Below are 19,331 nucleotides of genomic sequence, written 5' to 3' on the forward strand. Positions count from 1 at the left end.
TTTTTTCTCCAACATTTTTTCCCCAGCAGACCACATCCCCGCCCCCAGCTCGCAGTCCCCCGCCCCCCGCACATATACCCTGCACACCCGCGCGCACACACACCCGGCGCGCACAGACACACACGCTCCCTCCCTCCGGCGCTCTACTCCTCGCCCGCCCGCCCTCCCGCCCGCCTAGCACGCACCGGCCTCGGCTCCCCGCGCCCGCCCGCCGAGCGAAGCTGCGCTGGGCTCGGAGCTGCTCATGGAGAAAGTGCCGGGCGACATGGAGATAGAGCGCAGGGAGAGGAGCGAGGAGCTGTCCGAGGCGGAGAGGAAGGCGGTTCAGGCTACGTGGGCCCGGCTGTATGCCAACTGCGAGGACGTGGGGGTGGCCATCCTGGTGAGGTAGGTGTCGCTCCCAGCTTGGCGGGGCCCAGGACGGGGAGGGTGACAGCGGCTGCGGGCAGAGGCGGGCTCGGCCCGCTGCGAGCTCCGGCGCCACCTCCCCAGGGATTGGGGACGGGTCGCGGTGACAGGGGTGCTTTGAAGCAATGAAAACCTTAGCTGATTCTTTCCTAGCTCGGGGAGTGGGGCTCATCATCAGGAACTGGATGCAGGAGAGTGCTTGGTCTCCCTGGCCTCAGGACTTACCCATCCCAGTCGGTCCTTCCCAGGAGTGACCCTAGAGATCTAACTAAGATATATGCTCCGAGCATCCCACCAGCCTCAGAGGGACCAGTAAGGCGCTCCTCGTTCTAGAGACAGGCAGTGAAACTGAGGCTCAATCAAGAAGGGGGTTAAAGAGGAAACAGAACTCCCTGTCCTGTTGGTCCCTTTAGAAGAACACAGCAGAGAGCACAGGGCAAAGGTCAAGAGGCCCAGTTTCCCAGATGCCCCTCTCATCCTCAAAAGTGAGGCCAGGTCGAGTTGCAGGTGACACAGGAGTGGCTGGCGCCAGCAGGCTCCTGGGATGCAATGGGGTGGGGTGAGGACTTTCAGGAGACAGGGCCCCCACTCTGGACCCTCCAAACAGGTAAGAAGTGTAGCATCTGACCCCAGTATCCCTGAGGACCGCCTGCCCCCAAGTGAGCTGTATTTATTCACTGCACCCTGGTAATGTCGCCAAGCCCCACAAACTAGAGACTGACTCTAGTTACAAATCAAATCTGTACTCTTCCTACACGCGCTGGCCCCAGGGGTTCAGGCCAAACCCCCCAAGCTATCAAATTCAGGACAGCAGGGCAGCCTTGTGTGGAGATAGGGTGGACCCTGGGGACAGAACAGCTGTGATGCAGCTGTTTCCCAGTCCCGACCCCTTCTCTGGTTCCTGTTGTCTCTCTGCCTAGCTTCCCGCAAGCCCAGGACAACCCAGCTCCCTACTGGTATGCTCCCTGCCGACATGCCTGGATTCTAACTCAGAAATAGATTTTGGAGGAAGAGAGCTGAAGGACTTTGGCAGAGTTAGGGGAGGATTTCTGGGGAGGAGGAAGGGGCAGCTAGCTCAGAGTCCTCTAACCCAGCAACGCTGCCCTGGCTGGGTGACAGGAAGCAAGGGGGGGCCACTGGGACCCTGAAGCTGCAGACACTTGGAGACCCAGACTGGCAGTGTGGTGACACACACACACACACACACACACACACACACACACACGCACACCGTGGGGAGCAGAGCCACCAGTCCAGTCGGTATCCCCAGGGCTGCTCCTCGTCTTATGTCGTGCCCCGTAGGCCCACAGGGCACACATGGAGACAAATCAAGGCCCGAAGGACCTGGAGATATTCCTGTTATTTGCCAGCGAATTGCTTCTCCAGGAATGGGGGGAGGGGGGCAGAAGGACAGGGTCTGAGAGTAGGGCTCATTCTGTATCCTGTGAGCCTTTTCTTCGGTTCACCCCCGACACCCAAGGAACCAGGCCTGGCTGGGAGAGAGATTTACTGATAGACAGAGTACCCAAAGGCCCACAGCGAACCTGAGGAGACCTCATGTGGCAATCAGATCTGGCTGGCTGAGCAGCCGAACACACTTCACCTAACTCCACTGAGCCAACACTGACAGACCTGGGAGAACACCGTGTTGGCCACTCCCTGTGGCTCCAGATACCACTGACTCCTCTGCTCCTGTCTGCCCCAGGCCTAACCAATGGAAAGGGGAAAGGCCAAGACCCCTTGGCTTCTCACAGCTTCACACGGGACCCATCCACAGATCCTGGTCCCAAGGCCATGTTGACAGCCCAGCGTGCTCATCCACAGGACCAGGCCCTACAGGGTAGGGGCCGGGAGGAAGCCGGCTACCAGCAGCAGTTCCTGGCAGATATGGCGTAGTGGAGAGGAACTAGCTGAGCTGGTAGCCACCTTAGGGTCTGGGGCAGACCCCATGTTTGCACTCAGGTCAGAGAAAAGCCTAGGAGGGAGCACCCCCCCTCCCCTGCCTGGTTGTAATGCTCACACGTTCCCCCTCACACGCAGATGGGCCTATTTCAGGCTCTTGGAAGCCCAGATACCTCTGAGAGCTGAGAAACTCCCCAAGACTGGCTGGCTGCTAAGGCTTCTCCCTAGCAGCTCAAGCCAGCCAGGGATGGGTGGGAGGAAACACGGGTTGGGGGGGGCTGCCAGGGGGTAGGGTAGCCAGGATGATAGGCAGAGCTCAAGGCTCCTGCTCCAGGGAAGTTCCTCTCTCGGGGCCACATGTGGTGGTGCTGCCCTGTTGAGACAGGATAAGTCACCTGTGCTCAGGACTGGCTCCTGCCTGCTGGGGAGCCTGGGGGAACCTGGGGGAGCAGAGCAATGCTCAGCAGTAAATGCTCAAGGAGTGTTCCCTGGGGTGCCCTCGCGGGAAAGGATACAGTAGCTTCTAGGCCGTGGCAACTGAACACCGTAAGGGATGCCTTGCAAACGGCAGTGTACCAAGCCAAAATAAAAATCCATTGTCTGTATTGCAATTGGGAAAGCCCTGGAGCCCGAGGTGCTGATTATTTTGTGTAGGGGCGGGGGCATGTTTGTCTGTCAGAGGCCAACAGTCCAGAGTCAGTTCTCTCCTTCCACCTTGTTGAGGAGGGGTCTCTCGGTCTCTCTTGTTTTGGCCACTGTGCCGTTTCCTGGGGATTCTGTCACACTACCAAGGAGCGCTAGGGTTACCCATGTGCCGTAGCATCCTGCCTTTGGGGTTTTTAATACATCCCGGGGATGAAACTTGGTTGCCAGGTTTTCACACTGAGTGACTGACGCACTCACTGGCCTGTCTCCCTGCCCATCCCCCACCCCAGGCATCTTCAGTTGTCCCTCATTACAAAGCTTCTGGAAAAGTCCTGTGTGTTTTCGCGCCCACTGCCACCTCGGTCCACACCCACGCACCTCCGAAGAAGCCAGCAGCAAAACTGGCTCTCAAACTTCCACAGACAAGAGGAGGGGTCATAAAGTGTCCAAGGTCACACTCAGTATCCAAGTGGGTCCCTATCCCTCTCCACATGGACGATGCCCCTGATCATCATCAGAATCTTCCTGCCAAAACCGGCCGTGGCCACGGAAGGGCTGGCCAGCCGGGTGTTCTGTCTCCCTCACATCAGACTCTTGGGCCTGAGCCACAAGCTGTGAGCTCCTCTAGTGTCTCAGGGGATGAGGACACCCAACGACACAAGTTGGGACACTTTATATACTCTTTCTGAAGAACTCTCACTGAGTCCCAGCTAGGAAGGCCCGAGGCCGGGGTGACAGGTCAGGACATTTGTGAGACCCTGCCTCTGCTTATGGTTTGGGGTCTTGTCCGACAGACTAAGGGTAGCAGAGAAAACCACCCAGTGGTACTAATGGCCATAGAGGGACAGCCACCCTGGGTGACCAGAAAAGAGCAGGTCTGACATGGGGCATGTGTCAGGCATCCCACTGCATCATGGGAAGGAAGGTTGTACAACGCTAAGTGCAGCTGTTGGGCTGGGACAGAGAGGACTCTGGGCAAAGGCAGCATAGACATGGTCCAGTAGATGGTCCCAACAGGACCTGACCAGAGGGAGAGCCTGTGGCAGAAGGACTGCTCTGTATGAGAGTAAGAACCACTACTGGTGTGGGAACATAACTACTTCTCCATGCCTCCATCTTGGCCACTCCAGAGAGACTCGGAGGCAGCCCCCTGCCTCAGCACCCATTCCCTTCCTCCCACCAGGTTCTTTGTGAACTTCCCATCGGCCAAGCAGTACTTCAGCCAGTTCAGACACATGGAGGACCCCTTGGAGATGGAGAGGAGTCCCCAGCTGCGGAAACATGCCTGCCGGGTCATGGGGGCCCTCAACACTGTTGTGGAGAACCTGCATGACCCAGACAAGGTATCCTCTGTGCTCGCCCTGGTTGGCAAGGCCCACGCCCTCAAGCACAAGGTGGAGCCCGTGTACTTTAAGGTACGTCTGTCTTCCTCTTCGCTCTCGTCCAGAGCCCGCAGGCCACTGGACCCTAGCTCCCTACAACCTGTAGCTCTGGGAGGGCTCCTGAGTAACAGAGATGGCTACCATGCTGCTAGCTGGTTCCCCTGGAGAGGCTGTGGCTGGAAGGGCAGCAGGGCAGGAGAGAGGTGGGACCAGTCCAGTGGCAGTCCTTGTCCCAAGAGCGTGGCTTCCCAGTAGCCGCCAGGCTGTTAGTCTGTGACACACAAGCCAGTGTGACCCTAGCAGGGATCCTGGGGAAGGCGGGAGGCAGGGGACCCAGGCGCTCACTCCACCTTCCCTCCTTTGCCCTCAGATTCTCTCTGGGGTCATTCTGGAGGTGATCGCCGAGGAGTTTGCCAATGACTTCCCTGCAGAGACGCAGAAAGCCTGGGCCAAGCTGCGTGGCCTCATCTACAGTCATGTGACCTCGGCCTACAAGGAAGTAGGCTGGGTACAGCAGGTCCCCAACACCACCACGTGAGGAGGAGCGGGTGAGGGTGGGCTGGGCAGCCTCCTGCGGTGTCCTCTTATGTCCACTGGGCTGCTTCCCATCTCTCCTGGGACGGGGGCTGACTGGTGTGGCAGGAATCCTTCAGGCATGCAGACCCATTTAAAAGCAGGCGCGAGGCAGAGGGCCTGCGAGACAGCACCCTTCTCACCACAGGCCAGCTCCTGTCCAGCCCCGACTCTTGGCTACACAGAGCCGGGAACTCCAAGTAGATTTATCCGGGCAGGGCTTCTCCTTGCCTGGAGCAGGGAGGGCTCAGATCAGCCAAGGTTATGATGATCCCCTGGCAGGGCGATGGCTCCTCGGGCTCAGAGCAGGGTGGGCCCACTCCACCCTTCCTTTCTGGTACCAATCCTCTAGGCCTGTTCCCCGTTCACAGTGACCAGTCAGTACTTCCATCCACCGTCTGCCTCCACAGAGCTGGAGCCGGGAAGGTCACGAGGACACACATACATGCCAGGCCCCCAAGGGACCTACATGGGTGTCACTCACATGGACAAAACTAGGGGATATTTACTTCCAGTCTGACCAGAGGACAGCTCCCACTTGTAGGCTCCAACAGGGTGGCCGGACTCAGTGGCTCCTGCTGGCTGGAAACGCCAGAGAGGGCTGGCCTCCTTCGGATGTGTCATGTGTCGGCTGGGAACACTCAGACCCCCCTAGACCTCCAAGAGGGAGCTGACTCTGGGAGCTGAATGGAAGGGCAGAGGCAGGGCCAAAGGACGAAGGCGGAGAGCGGAGGCGGGAACAGGAACCAGGGGTCAGCCAGAGGCTTGGGACACGTGTAGTAGAGAAATATTCCCAGCAGTTTCCCATGGAAAAGGCAACGTCTCCTCAGGCTCTTCCAAGGCCCCCCGTGCCACCTCCCCACCCAGCTCTGCAGAAGAGGTCCCCAGGGCAGGGAGAGGCCTGGTCTGCTGCCCTTCCTGCCACTGACCAACAAGTCCACGTGTGCCCCCCCCCAACCCCACCCATCAGCAGCTCCCCAGGAGCTGAGTTCTCAGGAATTGTTCCTTGCCGTCAGTCAGGTCAGGTCAACTCCAGATGTGTACAGCTGGACCTAGCCTGCCCCAGACCCTGAAGTTTTTACCTGCCAGAGAAGGGCATTGGCCAGGCTGGAAAAGCTGAGGTTACCTCAGCTGCCACTGAAAGGGACCAGGGAGGAGATTGGAAGGAGAGATGTCAGAGGGGCTCACCCTCCCCCCAACTCTCCTCCCCAGGCAGGCGCTGCAGCCTGAGATGATGAGCTTGTTTACAGCCAGGGACACAAGACTTCCTGCTTTTGGAGAAAAGAGCTTTTTACAGGGCCTAGAGGGACTGCGGGAAGAGCTGGCCAGCCAGCCCCAGTGAATCAGAAACACATGGCCAGAGCCTTCCCCACCCCACTCCCCACTCTGCCCCAGCTGGACCCCAGGGACTTAGTTCTAGCCAAACCCCAAACATCTGTCCCCCTTTGGCCTTAGTTAGCTCAATGGGGGTAAATGATGGCACATCAGACACCCCAGGGCCTAGCCATCGCTCCCCGGGCCTGAGCACCCATTCTGGGCTTCCCTAGCTGTCACATTGGGATTATCCCCATCACTGCTGTCCTGGGGCCTTGAGCATGGTCCACGGCCTGGGAGACCCAACCTCCTGCCAGGATCTCCTTGCCTCATAGGGTGGGGTGGAGTCTCAGGGCCAACTTCTAGAAGGGCCCTGTCCAACTTCTCTTATCAGAGAAACATAGCGAGCCAGACACCACTGTTTATTGAACTGTCTCTGCTTCGGGGTGTGTGACTCTGTGTGGGCGGAGGGGTGCTGGGGCAGGGGAATGTGATGGCCTCTGAGCTAAGAGGAGTTTCATGGATGGAGACACCTACCTCCCAGAAGCCAGGGAATGCGTGCTCTCCCCCCCCCTCTGCCCCCCCCCCACTGTCTTAGAGCGCGTGAAATGCTCCTGTCCTCAGCGGGCAATTGGCAATCGGATCTGAAGCCGGCCATGTTTTAGAGGGACAGATCCAGGCCCCTTGTGGGCCACCCAACTAGCTTGAGGTTAGCACAGTGAGGTTGGAGGTAATGGGGGAGTTGTACAGCGGGTGTTGGGTCTCTCAGTAGAAAGTGCCCCACCCTGTGACCCCCCAAGTCACCTCTCCCAGCACCCCAGGTGTCCTACCCACCTTCCCCCACTGACCCCTGTAACCTGCTACCTTCATCTCCTGTCTCATCCGCAGCCCACCAGCCACGCTGCCCTCCCCAGGGCCGTAGGACCCCTCCCGGCTCCCCCCTCCCTGGCAGCACTTTGGGCAGAAGGCTGACTTCTGAAGACACGCCTTGACCTTCCATTTCTGGGTGCCAAGGAAGCTGGAGGAATCCTTGACTCGACTTCCCGAAAGGAGGCCTTCATCACGGCTGTGGTCCCCCAGGCTACCGGGAGGTGGGGCTGGCTCCCTGGATGCTGAATCTGCCAGAGGGCATCCCTCTGCCTCACAGCAGAGGGCACACTCTTCTTAGCTTTTCTACTGACTGTTAGAGATGAGGGACCTGGCAAGCGGCCAGTGGGAAGTGAGGACAAGCCTGAGTCACTTGAGAAAGGACTGTCCCTGCTCCGCTCTGCCCACCAGCATGCGGGCTCTCCTCACCATCTCTAGCGCATCACGCACACATGTCTACCATATACACAGATATATTCTATATACGAGCTATATATAAATATATATACACACACATACATATCTATCCAGTGCACCTGCAGGCCCAGAAGCCTAGAGCTTGCCCAGCTGTGGGAGGCCAGGAAGAGTCCTCCTGGTCATACTTCTGGGCAGCTGTACCGGGAGCAGGGAGAAAGCTTACAACAGGACAAGAGGAGGAGCCGGTGGGTGGGAGGGTTGGGGTGACTCAGTTTGCCCCTACAGCTCAGTACCCTGCATTCTTTCCCCCCCCCCCCAAAAACAAGAGAATACCTGGTTTGCCAGGTGTAGTGGCGCACACCTGTAATCTCAGAGCTTGGGAGGCAGAGAGGAAGGACAATCTTTGCAAGTCTGAGGTCGGGTGGTCTAGACCTGGTCTCCATGGAGGTGAGTTTCAGGCTAGCTGGCGCTACACAAGAAGACCTTGTGTCAAACAAAACAAAACATGAAGATCTGGCTCCCCTCCCCTCCCCTTCCCTCTCTTCCTCTCCCCAAGGGTTTGCCCGACTGACTTGCCCTGGGAAGAGCATGGACTGGGGGACACCAATAGTCCAGGAGATCCCGGTGGGGTGTTGGCCAGTGTATGTGTCCGGTGTGTGGGGGTGGGGGACAGACTCAGTGAGGAGCCCCAGAATGTCAGCCCCACCGGCTCTCCTCAGACAGCAGCCAGGCCACAGGACCAGGGGCTGTGCTCACATCCCGCAGCAGACCAGGGCCCCTCTCCTGCCCTCCTCTGGGGCCACCCGCTCACCCTCTCCACACAGTCTCCTTAACATTGCTGGGAACCCCGTGTGTCACGTGTACTGTCCTGGAGGATGTCCCACTGCTGTGGCTACTGTGCCTGCATCCCCTCCGGTCCCACCCTCACCCCGCCTTCCTGTAATTGCCTGTCTTTTTTTGTAGTTTCTGATGTTTGTAACCAGATCCAGCTGTGTCATTAAACAGGTCTGTTCTTCCTGTCTGGCCTCCGCTTGCTCTGTCCCTCCGCGACCTGCCTTCACCTCTGTCTCTCCCCTCAGCAGTTCCATGGAGGGAACCCCTTCCCTTATGGGGGCCCCAGCTGCTCCTGGGGTGCTCCTCTCGGTTGGACTGTCCATTGCTCAGAGGCTAAGGAAAAGAAAAAAAAAGGCAGAAGCTGGATTTTGTAGGAGCAAGGGATGGGTCTGTCTTATCAAAACTTCAGAGACGAGAGCGAGGACTTCCCGGTTTAGAGTTTTCTCAGGAGGTTGAGGCATGGGGGTGGGGCTGGGGGGGAGGTCATAAGTTTAAAGCCAGCCTGGGCAACTTAATAAGCCAGTGTCTCAAAATAAAAAATAAAGAAGGCTGAGGCTCCAGCTCAGTGTAGGAGCATTGGCCTGGCAAGGTTTAACCTTCAGCACCTCTGGGGGGGGGGGGGGGCAGGGGGTGTGTGTGTCAGTGCCTTTTGGATTTTGTCCAGGAAATCTGGTAAGGACAGGGTCAGTGTGAAGAAGGGAGTGTTGCCAGACCTGGGCTTGGTGCTACACACCTGCCATCTGAGCACCCACCAGACAGGGGCAGGAGGATTACAAGTCGGAGGACAGCCTGGGCTACGTGATGAGCCCCTGCCTCACAAAGGGGTGGGGCGGGGTAGGAGTCCTGTCCGGATATCCATATACCGCACTAGTCACATAGCCAAAAATTAAACCTCAACCTTCTGCTAGGGCGGAACGCGGACATTTCACTGGAGATGCTGAATAGGTCCCGACGCTTCCGGGATCAGCCCTTGGGTACGGAAGAAAGGGAGCCTGCTGGGATTAACCTCCAACCCTGAGCGCTCAGCCCAGAACCTCTTCCCAAGCCCTACTGAGCAAGCTCTGTCCAATCCCCCATGGCCATGGTCACAACAGCAGCATCAAGTCTCTGAGGAGGGATCTTAGGGAGGGGTACAGGAGAGCCGGAAACCGCTTCTGCCCCTTGGGAGGCCTTCAGGCTGACACGGGGTGGGAGTGGGGGGTGGGGGAGTCTTGTCTCCCAGCCTGTGCACTTGAACGCATGCTGCGCCTCTCTTCATCTTCTGGGCCTGGCAGAGCAGAGCACTCGCTGGAAATCCAAAGGATAAATAAATAGCAGTCTTAGAAAGCAAGACAAACACGCGGGCCAAGAGTGAGCCGTGAACCGGAGGAGGATGCAGGGTGCGGGAGAGGGCAGCGCAGGCCAGGCCTTTCCAGAGAGGGGAGCGTGCCAGACTGGTGGCCTGCGAACTCACACTCAGTCGGCGGCGCTGCCGTGTGATTTGCAAGAGAGCAAATCTTTCAGAGCTTCAGTATGAAAATAGTAAGCCTGGGGTGGTGGTGCTCCCGGCTCTGGAGAGGCCAAGGAAGGAGGACTACGCGGCAAGACACAACGCTAATTCCTTTAAGCAAAAGTCTGTCTTGCCAGGCAGTGGGAGGAGCATGGGGGCGGGGCGCAAAAAAAGGTGTTCAGAACAAGGCGGGCTGGCCGGACGCTGGGAGCCGGGAGGACGGGGGACGCTGAGCCGCTGAGCCAAAATCCCGTGAGAGACATTGCGATGGAGACGGTGGGGTGGGGTGTGCCATGGCAACAAGAAAAGGCAGGGAGCCTCTGAGCCCCCGGTCCCCGAGGTCCAGCCGGAGCTGGTTGGTAAGAGTATCAGCAGGTCAAGATGGAGGTCATCCCTAAGAAGGCCTCCCCACGGAAGTCTTGAGAATGGCGTGGGTGGAAAACTGGAGCTACCCTGGAACTCTCCCTGATCGATCCCTATCTTCTAGAGGCGATGCGAGCCATCACCCCCCACACGGACTGGGGATGCTAAGGGAACAGGGGAGGATGCAGGCGACTCCTGGTTTTAGGCCAGGGCGGGGACGATGCCTGGGCTTTTGTTCTGTGCTCCACAAGTAGTCAGCCTTCTGAGCGAGAGGCAGAGCAACTGGGTCAGCTCCTCCTGGTGAGATCAAGCTGAGAGCCGTGGGGGCGTGGGCAACAAGCAGCGAGCATTAGAAGGAGACCGCCACCTCGTGCCTGACAAAGAAGCCCCAGTACAGCCTCACAGTGACCCCTGCTGGCAGCAGCAGGAACTTCTTCCGAGAACGCATCCATCTCTAGCCCGCCAGCTTCCTGGCTCCACGTAAGGGAGGTAACCTTACTGAAACCTGAGCCAAAAACAAAAGTTGACTTGCCTAGCTATGGGAAATATATTCCCGCACTTATTAAGTGGAAGAACTTAATAGATGAAGGTGTTGGCACCAGATAACATGTATCTACAACGCCAGCACTTGGGAGTTCAAAGCCAACCTTGGTTCTGTAAGTGAGTTCCAGGTCAGCCAGTTATATAAGCTGACCCTCCTCTAAATATGCAAATAGGGAAGCCCGACGCAGACTCTGAGAGCTTTCCTCAAGCACGGGAATCTCAACACAATACGGTAAAAAGCAGAAGATGCGGTAAGGGCTGTGGTAACACTTGCTTAGACTCTCAGGCAGCTACCAGGGCTTGCTGGCAAGCCTCACTTAAAATTGGTGAGCCTCAGGTCCCTGGAGGAAGACCACGTTTCATAACAGAAGTGTGTTGACTCCAGAGGGACTGTGCCTGAGGTTGCCCTCTGTCCTATGCACAACAAAAGAAACAAGAGAGGGGCTGGAGTGGTGGCTCAGTGGTTAAGAGCACTGACTGTGCTGGGTGGTGGTGGCGCACGCCTGTAATCTCAGCACTCTGGGAAGCAGAGGCAGGCAGATTTCTGAGTTCGAGGCCAGCCTGGTCTACAGAGTGAGTTCCAGGACAGCCAGGGCTACACAGAGAAACCCTGTCTTGAAAAACCCAAATCCAAAACAACAACAAAAAAAAGAAAGAAAGAAAGAAAGAAAGAAAGAAAGAAAGAAAGAAAGAAAGAAAGAAAAAAGAAAAAGAAAGAAAAGAAAAGAAAAAAGAAAAAAAGAGCACTGACTGCTCCCCCAAAGGTTCTGAGTTCAAATCCCAGCAACCACATAGTTGTTCATGACCATCTGTAATGGAATCTGGTGCCCTCTTCTGGTGTGTCTGAAGACAGCTACAGTGTACTCACATAAACTAAATAAATAAATCTTTAAAAGAAAAGAAACAACAAAAGCTGTGGGGGGGAGTATGGGGTGGGGGGGTAGGGAGTGGGGGTGGGGGATGGGGTTAGATCACGGAAGCTCAGCCAGCACCCTGGGAAGCAGCCTAGGCTACAATAAGACCCCTGTCTCACAAATCAGACTGAAAGTTTTGTTGTTTGCTTCTGTCAACTTGACACGAGCTAGGATCTTCTGGGAAGAGTCTGTGGGACAGCCGGGATGGCATTTTCATGATTAGTCCACTATGAGACAGGCAGATCTCTGAGTTCAAGGCCATCCTGGTCTACAGAGTGAGTTCTAAGACAGCCAGGGCTACACAGAGAAATCTTCCATCAAAACCAAACAAAGAAAAGACAATGAGGAGAAAGCAGGCCTTGGAGACAAGCCGGTAAGTAGCACCCTCCATGGCCTCTGTGTCAGCTCCTGCACCGTAAAGGTCCCACCTTGACTTCCCTTGATAATGGATTGAAATAAACCCTTTCCTCCCCGGGTCGAATTGGTCATGGTGTTTATCAGAGCAACAGAAAGTCAACTATGACAGGCAGCCTCACCTAAGGGCTGGCTAACATAAATAACCCCATGCTGTTCTCCACTGGGCATTGCCTGTAAGCAAGAGGGGACTTGCCATGCCCCAGGCCCACCTCAGGGAAACACAGGACCAGGACAGGAGAGTGGGGTTCTGCTGTGGCCTTGACAAAGGTGCCTGGGTTGATGCAATCAGGTCAAAGGGCAGATTAGGAAGACAACAACAAGCAGCTCCGGCCCTTCCAGCAGCCCGGGAAGGGGGCCTGTGCCTCTTTCACTCACAGCTTCAAGGAGGCCCAGGAGGAGCTCTGCTGGCACACCTATGGCTGCCACCTTCAGGCCTTGCCAAGGACCGAGAGAGGTGTCCAGCCACCTGGCCCGCATGCCAGCCTCTCTGCCAGGGCCTCCATATGGCTGTCCAGCAGAGAAAGGCCAGTCTAACACCTCGCTCTTCCTCTGTACCCCGATCTCAGTACATCCACTCTGCCCATGTTTAGATGCCACTAAAATGCGTTTTCTGAAAAAGCAGAAGGAAGGAAAGAGAAAGAAAGGCCTGCACAAGTGATTGCTCTCCTCGTGGAGACACGACAGCCACACGACAGCCACACGACAGCCACACGACAGCCACACGACGTCATTAAGACCAATGTACTGGCTGGTTTTGTGTCAACTTGACACAAGCTGGAGTTATCACAGAGAAAGGAGCTTCAGTTGGGGAAGTGCCTCCATGAGATCCAGCTGTGGGGCATTTTCTCAATTAGTGATTAAAGGGGGAGGGCCCCTTGTGGGTGGTACCATCCCTGGGCTGGTGCTCTTGGGTTCTATAAGAGAGCAGGCTGAGCAAGCCAGGGGAAGCAAGCCAGTAAGGAACATCCCTCCATGGTCTCTGCATCAGCTCCTGCTTCCTGACCTGCTTGAGTTCCAGTCCTGACTTCCTTTGGTGATGAACTGCAGTGCAGAAGTGTAAGCTGAATAAACCCTTTCCTCCCCAACTTGCTTCTTGGTCGTGATGTTTGTGCAGGAATAGGAACCCTGACTAAGACAGCCAGTAACCAGAGATAGCACCTGTTGTCCATGTCCCATGCGGGGCCTGAGGAGGCCAAGAGAGGGAACCAGATCCCCCGAACTGGACAGACAGAGGTGAGCACTGGAAACCAAACTGGTTCTCAGCGAGAACAGAAAATGCTCTCAACTGCTGAACCACTTCTCCAGTCCCAAGCCAGGGGCTTTTGTGGCCTGCAATACGGGACCATGGTCTCCTCAGTCACGGAGACCCCTACCTGACAATCCTACAGGAGCGGCCATCCTTCAGAGTTTGATTCTCTCAGCTCTCTCCCCACCACAGGGCAACAGTCCCTGACCCATCTCCTCCGTTCCAGAACCTTCCTGGACAGCCTTTCTGAGAAAGTGCCTTCTTAAGGTGTTTCGAGAACAAGCCTAGCTGAATAGTGTGGAGGCCACAGCTTGGGAGATTTGAGGGAGTTAGCTCACCCCCTCAAGACCCTTGGTCCTAATAGATTGCTTTTGACACTTGGGGCTTGCTGCTGGAAGGTCATGTGACCAGATTCCCAAAAACATGGCAGAGACAGAGGAGTGACAATGGAGACAGAAAGAGTCAGAGACAGCGCATCCAAGAGTGGTTCTCTCTCTTTCTCTCTCTTTCTTTTTCTCTCTTTCTTTTGTTTTGTTTTTTGGAGACAGGGTTTCTCTGTGTAGCCCTGGCTGTCCTGGAACTCACTCTGTAGACCAGGCTGGCCTTGAACTCAGAAATCCTCCCACCTCTGCTCCCAGAGTGCTGGGATTACAGGTGTGCGCCACCACCGCCCAGCATGAGCACACTTTCTAGTTCCTGGATGCTCCTTCCTGTGACCTTGAACTCCTGACACCCCCCAGCTCTCCTACCCCACCCCACCCCCACCCCGCCTTCATCTTCCCAAGTTCCTCCATTGCAGGCCCTTACCACCATCCGGGCCACAGGGGCTCTTTTATAAAGGCTCCAGTCTGCCCAGCATGATGGCTCACACCATAATCTTGGAGACTTGGGTGAGAGGATTACCACAGGTTCAAGGCCAGCCTGAGCTACATAGTGAGTTCCAGGACAGTCTGGACTATACAGCAAAATGTTACGTTGTAGTTAGGGTTTCCATTGCTGTGAAGAGACCCCAGGACCAGAGCAAGTCTTTGTTGTTGTTGTTGTTGTTGTTGTTTAATTTTCTATATTCTTTGTTTACATTCCGAACGCTTTTCCTGGGGCAAGTCTTATAAGGACAGCGTTTAGTTGGGGCTGGCTAACAGGATCAGAGGTTCAGTCCATTTTCATCGTAGCAGGAAGCATGGCAGTGTCCAGGCAGGCATGGTGCAGGAGGAGCTGAGGGTTCTACATCTTCATCCAACGGAGGCCAGGAGCAGACTGTTTTCAGGCAGCTAGGAGGAGGTTCTCAAAGTGACACACCTACTCCAACAAGGCCACACCTCCTTCGACAAGGCCACACCAGCAAGGTTGGGATCTTATCTCAAAAAAATAATAAAATAAAAAGTAAAAAAGCTAATCCCTGAAGAAAAGCTAGCACTGGAGATGGATGGAGGGGATGCCCTCCCGTGTGTCCTGCATGATGGTCCTGATTTGTCTGGAGTTCACTGCCTACGCTGAAGAGCTCAGGCTCCATTTGACCACAAGAGATGGAAATAGACTGTACCTCAGTCGGTCATCTAGAAACAAGCCTTTGGGAGAGCCAAGTGGATCTGTTCACACAGGAATCAACTAGCCAGCAGCTTAGTGGTTTATACCTGTAGTCCCTATGTCAGGGGATTGAGGCAGGAGGATGGCAGTCACCCTGGAACAGCTGTGAGCCACCATATGGATTCTGGGTGAACTCAGGTCCTCTGTAGGGGCAACAAGTGTTCTTATTTTTTTAAGATTTATTTTTATTTTATGTAATTTATTATTCTTTTTTAAAGTTTTGTATGTGGGTACACTGTAGCTGTCTTCGGCACCAGGAAAGGGCGTCGGATCCCATTACAGATGGTTGTGAGCCACCATGTGGGTGCTGGGATTTGAACTCAGGACCTCTGGAAGAGCAGTCAGTGCTCTTAACCCAGGGCCACCTCTCTGGACCTGAAACATAAAGCCTTTAATCCCAGCACTCGGGAGGCAGAGGCTGTGAGTTCAATGCTAGCCTGGTCTACAGAGTGAGTTCAGGACAGGTCTCTGTAGAGAAACCCTGTCTCTAAATAATAATAATAATAATAATAATAATAATAATAACAACGGTTTTTTGTTTGTTTGTTTTACCTTGGTTTGGTTTTTGGTTTTTTTTTTAAGACAAGGTTTCTCAGTGTAATCAGCCTTGACTGTCCTGGACTCACTTTGTAGACCAGGATGGCCTCAAACTCACAGAGATTCTCCTACCTCTGCCTCCTGAGTTCTGGGATTAAGGATATGTACTGCCTTACCTGTCAGGGTTTTGTTGTTGTTGTTGTGTTTTTGTTTGTTTTTTTGTTTTATTGTTGTTGTTTAATGTCTTTTCTTCTGTCATTTTCTGTTTTTTCTTTATTTTATTTTTATGTCTTCACCTTATATTCTGCTCACTGGCCCTCCTCCTGGTCACCCCCTCCAACAATCCTTCCCTTCCCCCCACGTCCTCAGAGAGGGTGGAGGTCCTCCTGGGTGTCCCCCACCCTGGCACACAAAGTCTCTGCAGGACTAGGCACATCCTCTCCCACTGAGGTCAGCCAAGACAGCCCAGCTAGAAGCACATATCTCCACAGACAGCCAACAGCTTTTGAGATAGCTCAGGCTCCAGTTGTTTAGGACCCACATGAAGAACAAGCTGTTTATCTGCTGCACATGTGCAGGGAGGCTTAGGTTCTACCCGTGTATGCTCTTTGGCTGTTGGTTCAGTCTCTGAGAGCCCCAAGGGTCCAGGTTAGTTGACTCTGTTGGTCTTCCTGAGGAGTCCCTATCCCCTTTGGGGCCCCGCAGTCCTTCCCCTGTTCTTCCATAAGCGTCCCCAGGCTCCACCCACTGTTTGCCTGTGGGTGTCTGCATCCCTCTGAGTCAGCTGCTGGGCGGAGCCTCTAAGAGAACAGCGGTGCTCGGCTCCTGTCTGCAAGCATAACAGAGTAACAATACTGTCAGGTGTTGTGCTTGCCTATGGGATGGGTCTCAAGCTGGGCTGGTTATTGGTTGGCCATTCCCTCAGACTCTGCTCCATCTCCTGTCCTGCATCTCTCTCTCTCTCTCTCTCTCTCTCTCTCTCTCTCTCTCTCTCTCTCTCTCTCTCTCTCTCTCCTCTCTTTGGTTTTTCGAGACAGGGTTTCTCTGTGTAGCCCTGGCTGTCCTGGAACTCACTCTGTAGACCAGGCTGGCCTCGAATTCAGAAATTCACCTGCCTCTGCCTCCCAAGTGCTGGGATTAAAGGCGTGCGCCACCACTGCCCTGCTGTCCCTGCATTTCTTGTAGGCAGGATAAATTTGGGGTTGGTTGGTGTCCCTATCACTGGGGTTCCTGCCTGGCTACAGGAGGTGGCCTCTTCAGGTTCCACATCCCCAGTGCTGTGAGTCTCAGCTAAGGTCACCCCCATTGATTCTTGGGTACCTCCCTTATCCCAGGTCTCTGTCATGTCTTCTAGATGATTTCCTGTTTGCTTATTGAGCCAGGGTATCCCATGCTAGTCTCGGAGTTACTATATAGTCAAGGATGACCTTGAGTTTCCAAGCCTCCTGTCTTTGTCCGCTGAGTTTGGGGATTGAAGCTCTGGGCTACCACACACAGTTATTTGGTATTTATACAGAATTTTGGTATTCAGAACTGAATCCAGAATTTCAGTCATATTAGGCTGTTATTTGACCAATTGAGCCACAACCCAGTCCCTGACTAATGAGATATATAAAAAATAAGACGTAGGTTGGTGAGATGGCTTGTAGCACCCGAGCCGGCCGCCAAGCCTAACAGCTAGAGTTCCATTTCCAGAACCCAAACGGTAGAAGGAGAAATGGATCCTGAAGGCTGCCTTCTGGCCGTCAGGCCTCCACGTGTGCCGCATGGCGTGCCCCCACCAAAAAGAATTTTAATAAATGTAAAAAAAAATTTGAAAAATATTTAATTAGCATTGAAAAGTATAGTGTTCATCTTTATTTTTCATAATTTTATTTTTGTTTTGTTTTGCTTTGGTTTTTTGTTTGTTTGTTTGTTTGTTTATTCTGTTTCTCAAGACAGGGTTTCTCTGTGTAGCCCTGGCTGTCCTGGAACTCTCTCTGTGGACCAGGCTGGCCTCGAACTCACAGAGATCTGCCTGCCTTTGTCTCCAGAGGGCAGAGATTAAAGGTGTGTGCCACCACAGACCAGCTTTATCATTTTAAAATGTTTTCATCATGAAGGTTAGTGGACAATTTTCAGGAGTTAACTCCCTTTTTCTACCTTGTAGGTCCCAGGGATAAAAGTTAGGCCACCAGGCAAGCAGCAGATCGCCTGAAAACAGAAGCCCTCACACAGATCCAGTGTGGCTACACAGCCTGCATCTCACAACTTGTGCTTGGCAGATCGCCTGAAAACAGAAGCCCTCACACAGATCCAGTGTGGCTACATAGCCTGCATCTCACAACTTGTGCTTGGACCATGGCCTGCATTGTTCTTACCAGAACAGCCAAGCACTGCACAAATCCAGCTCAACTGGTTTGTTTCACTCCACTCCAGGGGATCCACGGCTGCCTAGAACTTCACGGTACATCTATACCCTCGGGTCACCACAATACGGTACCCGTGATCATCTGACATTAAAACGGAGCCCAAAAGTGTAGTTTGCTTGGTTGCCTATTGTAAGCGTGGCCCTGGGTTCCACCCCGAGCACTTACCGTGAACAGAGTGTGATAGATAACACGAAGCCAGTCTTTTCTACGAAATTTGCTGTTTTGAATGTGAGACATCCTCCACATTCCCAGGCATTTGAATATGTGGTCCCCACTCGGGATGCTGTTTTGATAGATTTAGGAGGAGTTATGTCGCTGGGAGTGTACTTTGAAGTTTCAAAGACTGTTGTTGGCATTCCAGGCTAGCTTACGCTGCCTCATAATTGTGGTTTAAGATAGGAACTCTTAAGCTGACTGTGGTGGCACAGGCGTCTTTGATCCCAGCACTTGGGAGGCAGAGGCAAGTGGTCTCTGAGTTGGAGGCCAGCCTGGTCTACAGAAAGAATTCCACAACACCCAGAGCTACACAGAAACCCTGCCCCAAACAAACCAAAGCAACAACAACGACAAGAAGAACGTTGGCATTTGATGAACCTCCCCCACCTTGTGAGCCGCTCCTGTATGTGCCTGTGTGCCCAGCCTCTGCGCTACGCATTCCCGAGGCTCAACACTGTCACACCCTGCCCATCACGCCGATTACTAATTAAGCCAAGCACCTGCCAGTGGGTGGAGACACAGTCATTACCATACATCAGGCAGGATGATTACCATTGAAGGCCAGCCTGGGCTACACTGTGAATTTTAGGTCAATCTTAATAACATAAAACCTTGTCTATAGATAGATAGATAGAGAGAGAGAGAGAGAGAGAGAGACAGATAGGTAGGTAGATAGATAGATAGATAGATAGGTAGATAGAGAGATAGATAGGTAGATAGGTAGGTAGATAGATAGATAGATAGATAGATAGATAGATAGAGAGATAGATAGATAGGTAGATAGATAGGTAGGTAGATAGATAGATAGATAGATAGATAGATAGATAGATAGATAGATAGATAGATAGGTAGATAGATAGATAGATAGATAGATAGATAGATAGATAGATAGATAGGTAGGTAGATAGATAGACATTAAAGAGCTGGGTCAACAGGTGAGATCACGTGCTTCTCTTGCAGAGAGCCAGCATTCAGTTCCTTGTACTCAAGCAAGGCTGCTTGCAATCACCATTCTGTAATCCCGGCAGGACTCTGACACCCTCTCTGGCCTCTGCACACATACCCAACACACAAGGGCATAGAAAAATAAAAAACAAACAAATAGGTTGCTGGAGAGATGGCTCACTGGTTAAGTGTGCATTGCTCATGCAGAGGACCAGGGTTCAGTCCCCTGCACCCTCGTGAAGTGCCTCATAACCTCCTGTCACTCCAGTCGCAGGGACATGCCCTTGGGTTTCAGACCCAGGACAAGCCTCTGTGGTGCCT

At 54.0% G+C, this 19,331-nt stretch overlaps 1 protein-coding gene across 2 annotated transcripts; it reads left to right on the forward strand.

Annotated features, from left to right (window-relative positions):
- The first annotated feature begins 20 nt into the window (after positions 1 to 20).
- Positions 21 to 8,527, forward strand: Cygb (cytoglobin). 2 transcript variants are annotated; one of them, XM_052195498.1, is made up of 4 exons: positions 21 to 387; positions 4,139 to 4,370; positions 4,708 to 4,885; positions 7,113 to 8,527. In XM_052195498.1, exons 1-3 carry the CDS (start codon positions 245 to 247, stop codon positions 4,873 to 4,875), a joined length of 543 nt encoding a protein of 180 aa, XP_052051458.1. In that variant the 5' UTR covers positions 21 to 244; the 3' UTR covers positions 4,876 to 4,885; positions 7,113 to 8,527. The 2 variants fall into 2 exon arrangements, with proteins under 2 accessions (XP_052051458.1, XP_052051457.1); XM_052195497.1 differs by having other exon boundaries at positions 4,708 to 4,871.
- Positions 8,528 to 19,331: the final 10,804 nt, after the last annotated feature.

The sequence above is a fragment of the Apodemus sylvaticus genome, chromosome 10, assembly GCF_947179515.1.
Source record: "Apodemus sylvaticus chromosome 10, mApoSyl1.1, whole genome shotgun sequence".
Taxonomy (NCBI): domain Eukaryota; kingdom Metazoa; phylum Chordata; class Mammalia; order Rodentia; family Muridae; genus Apodemus; species Apodemus sylvaticus.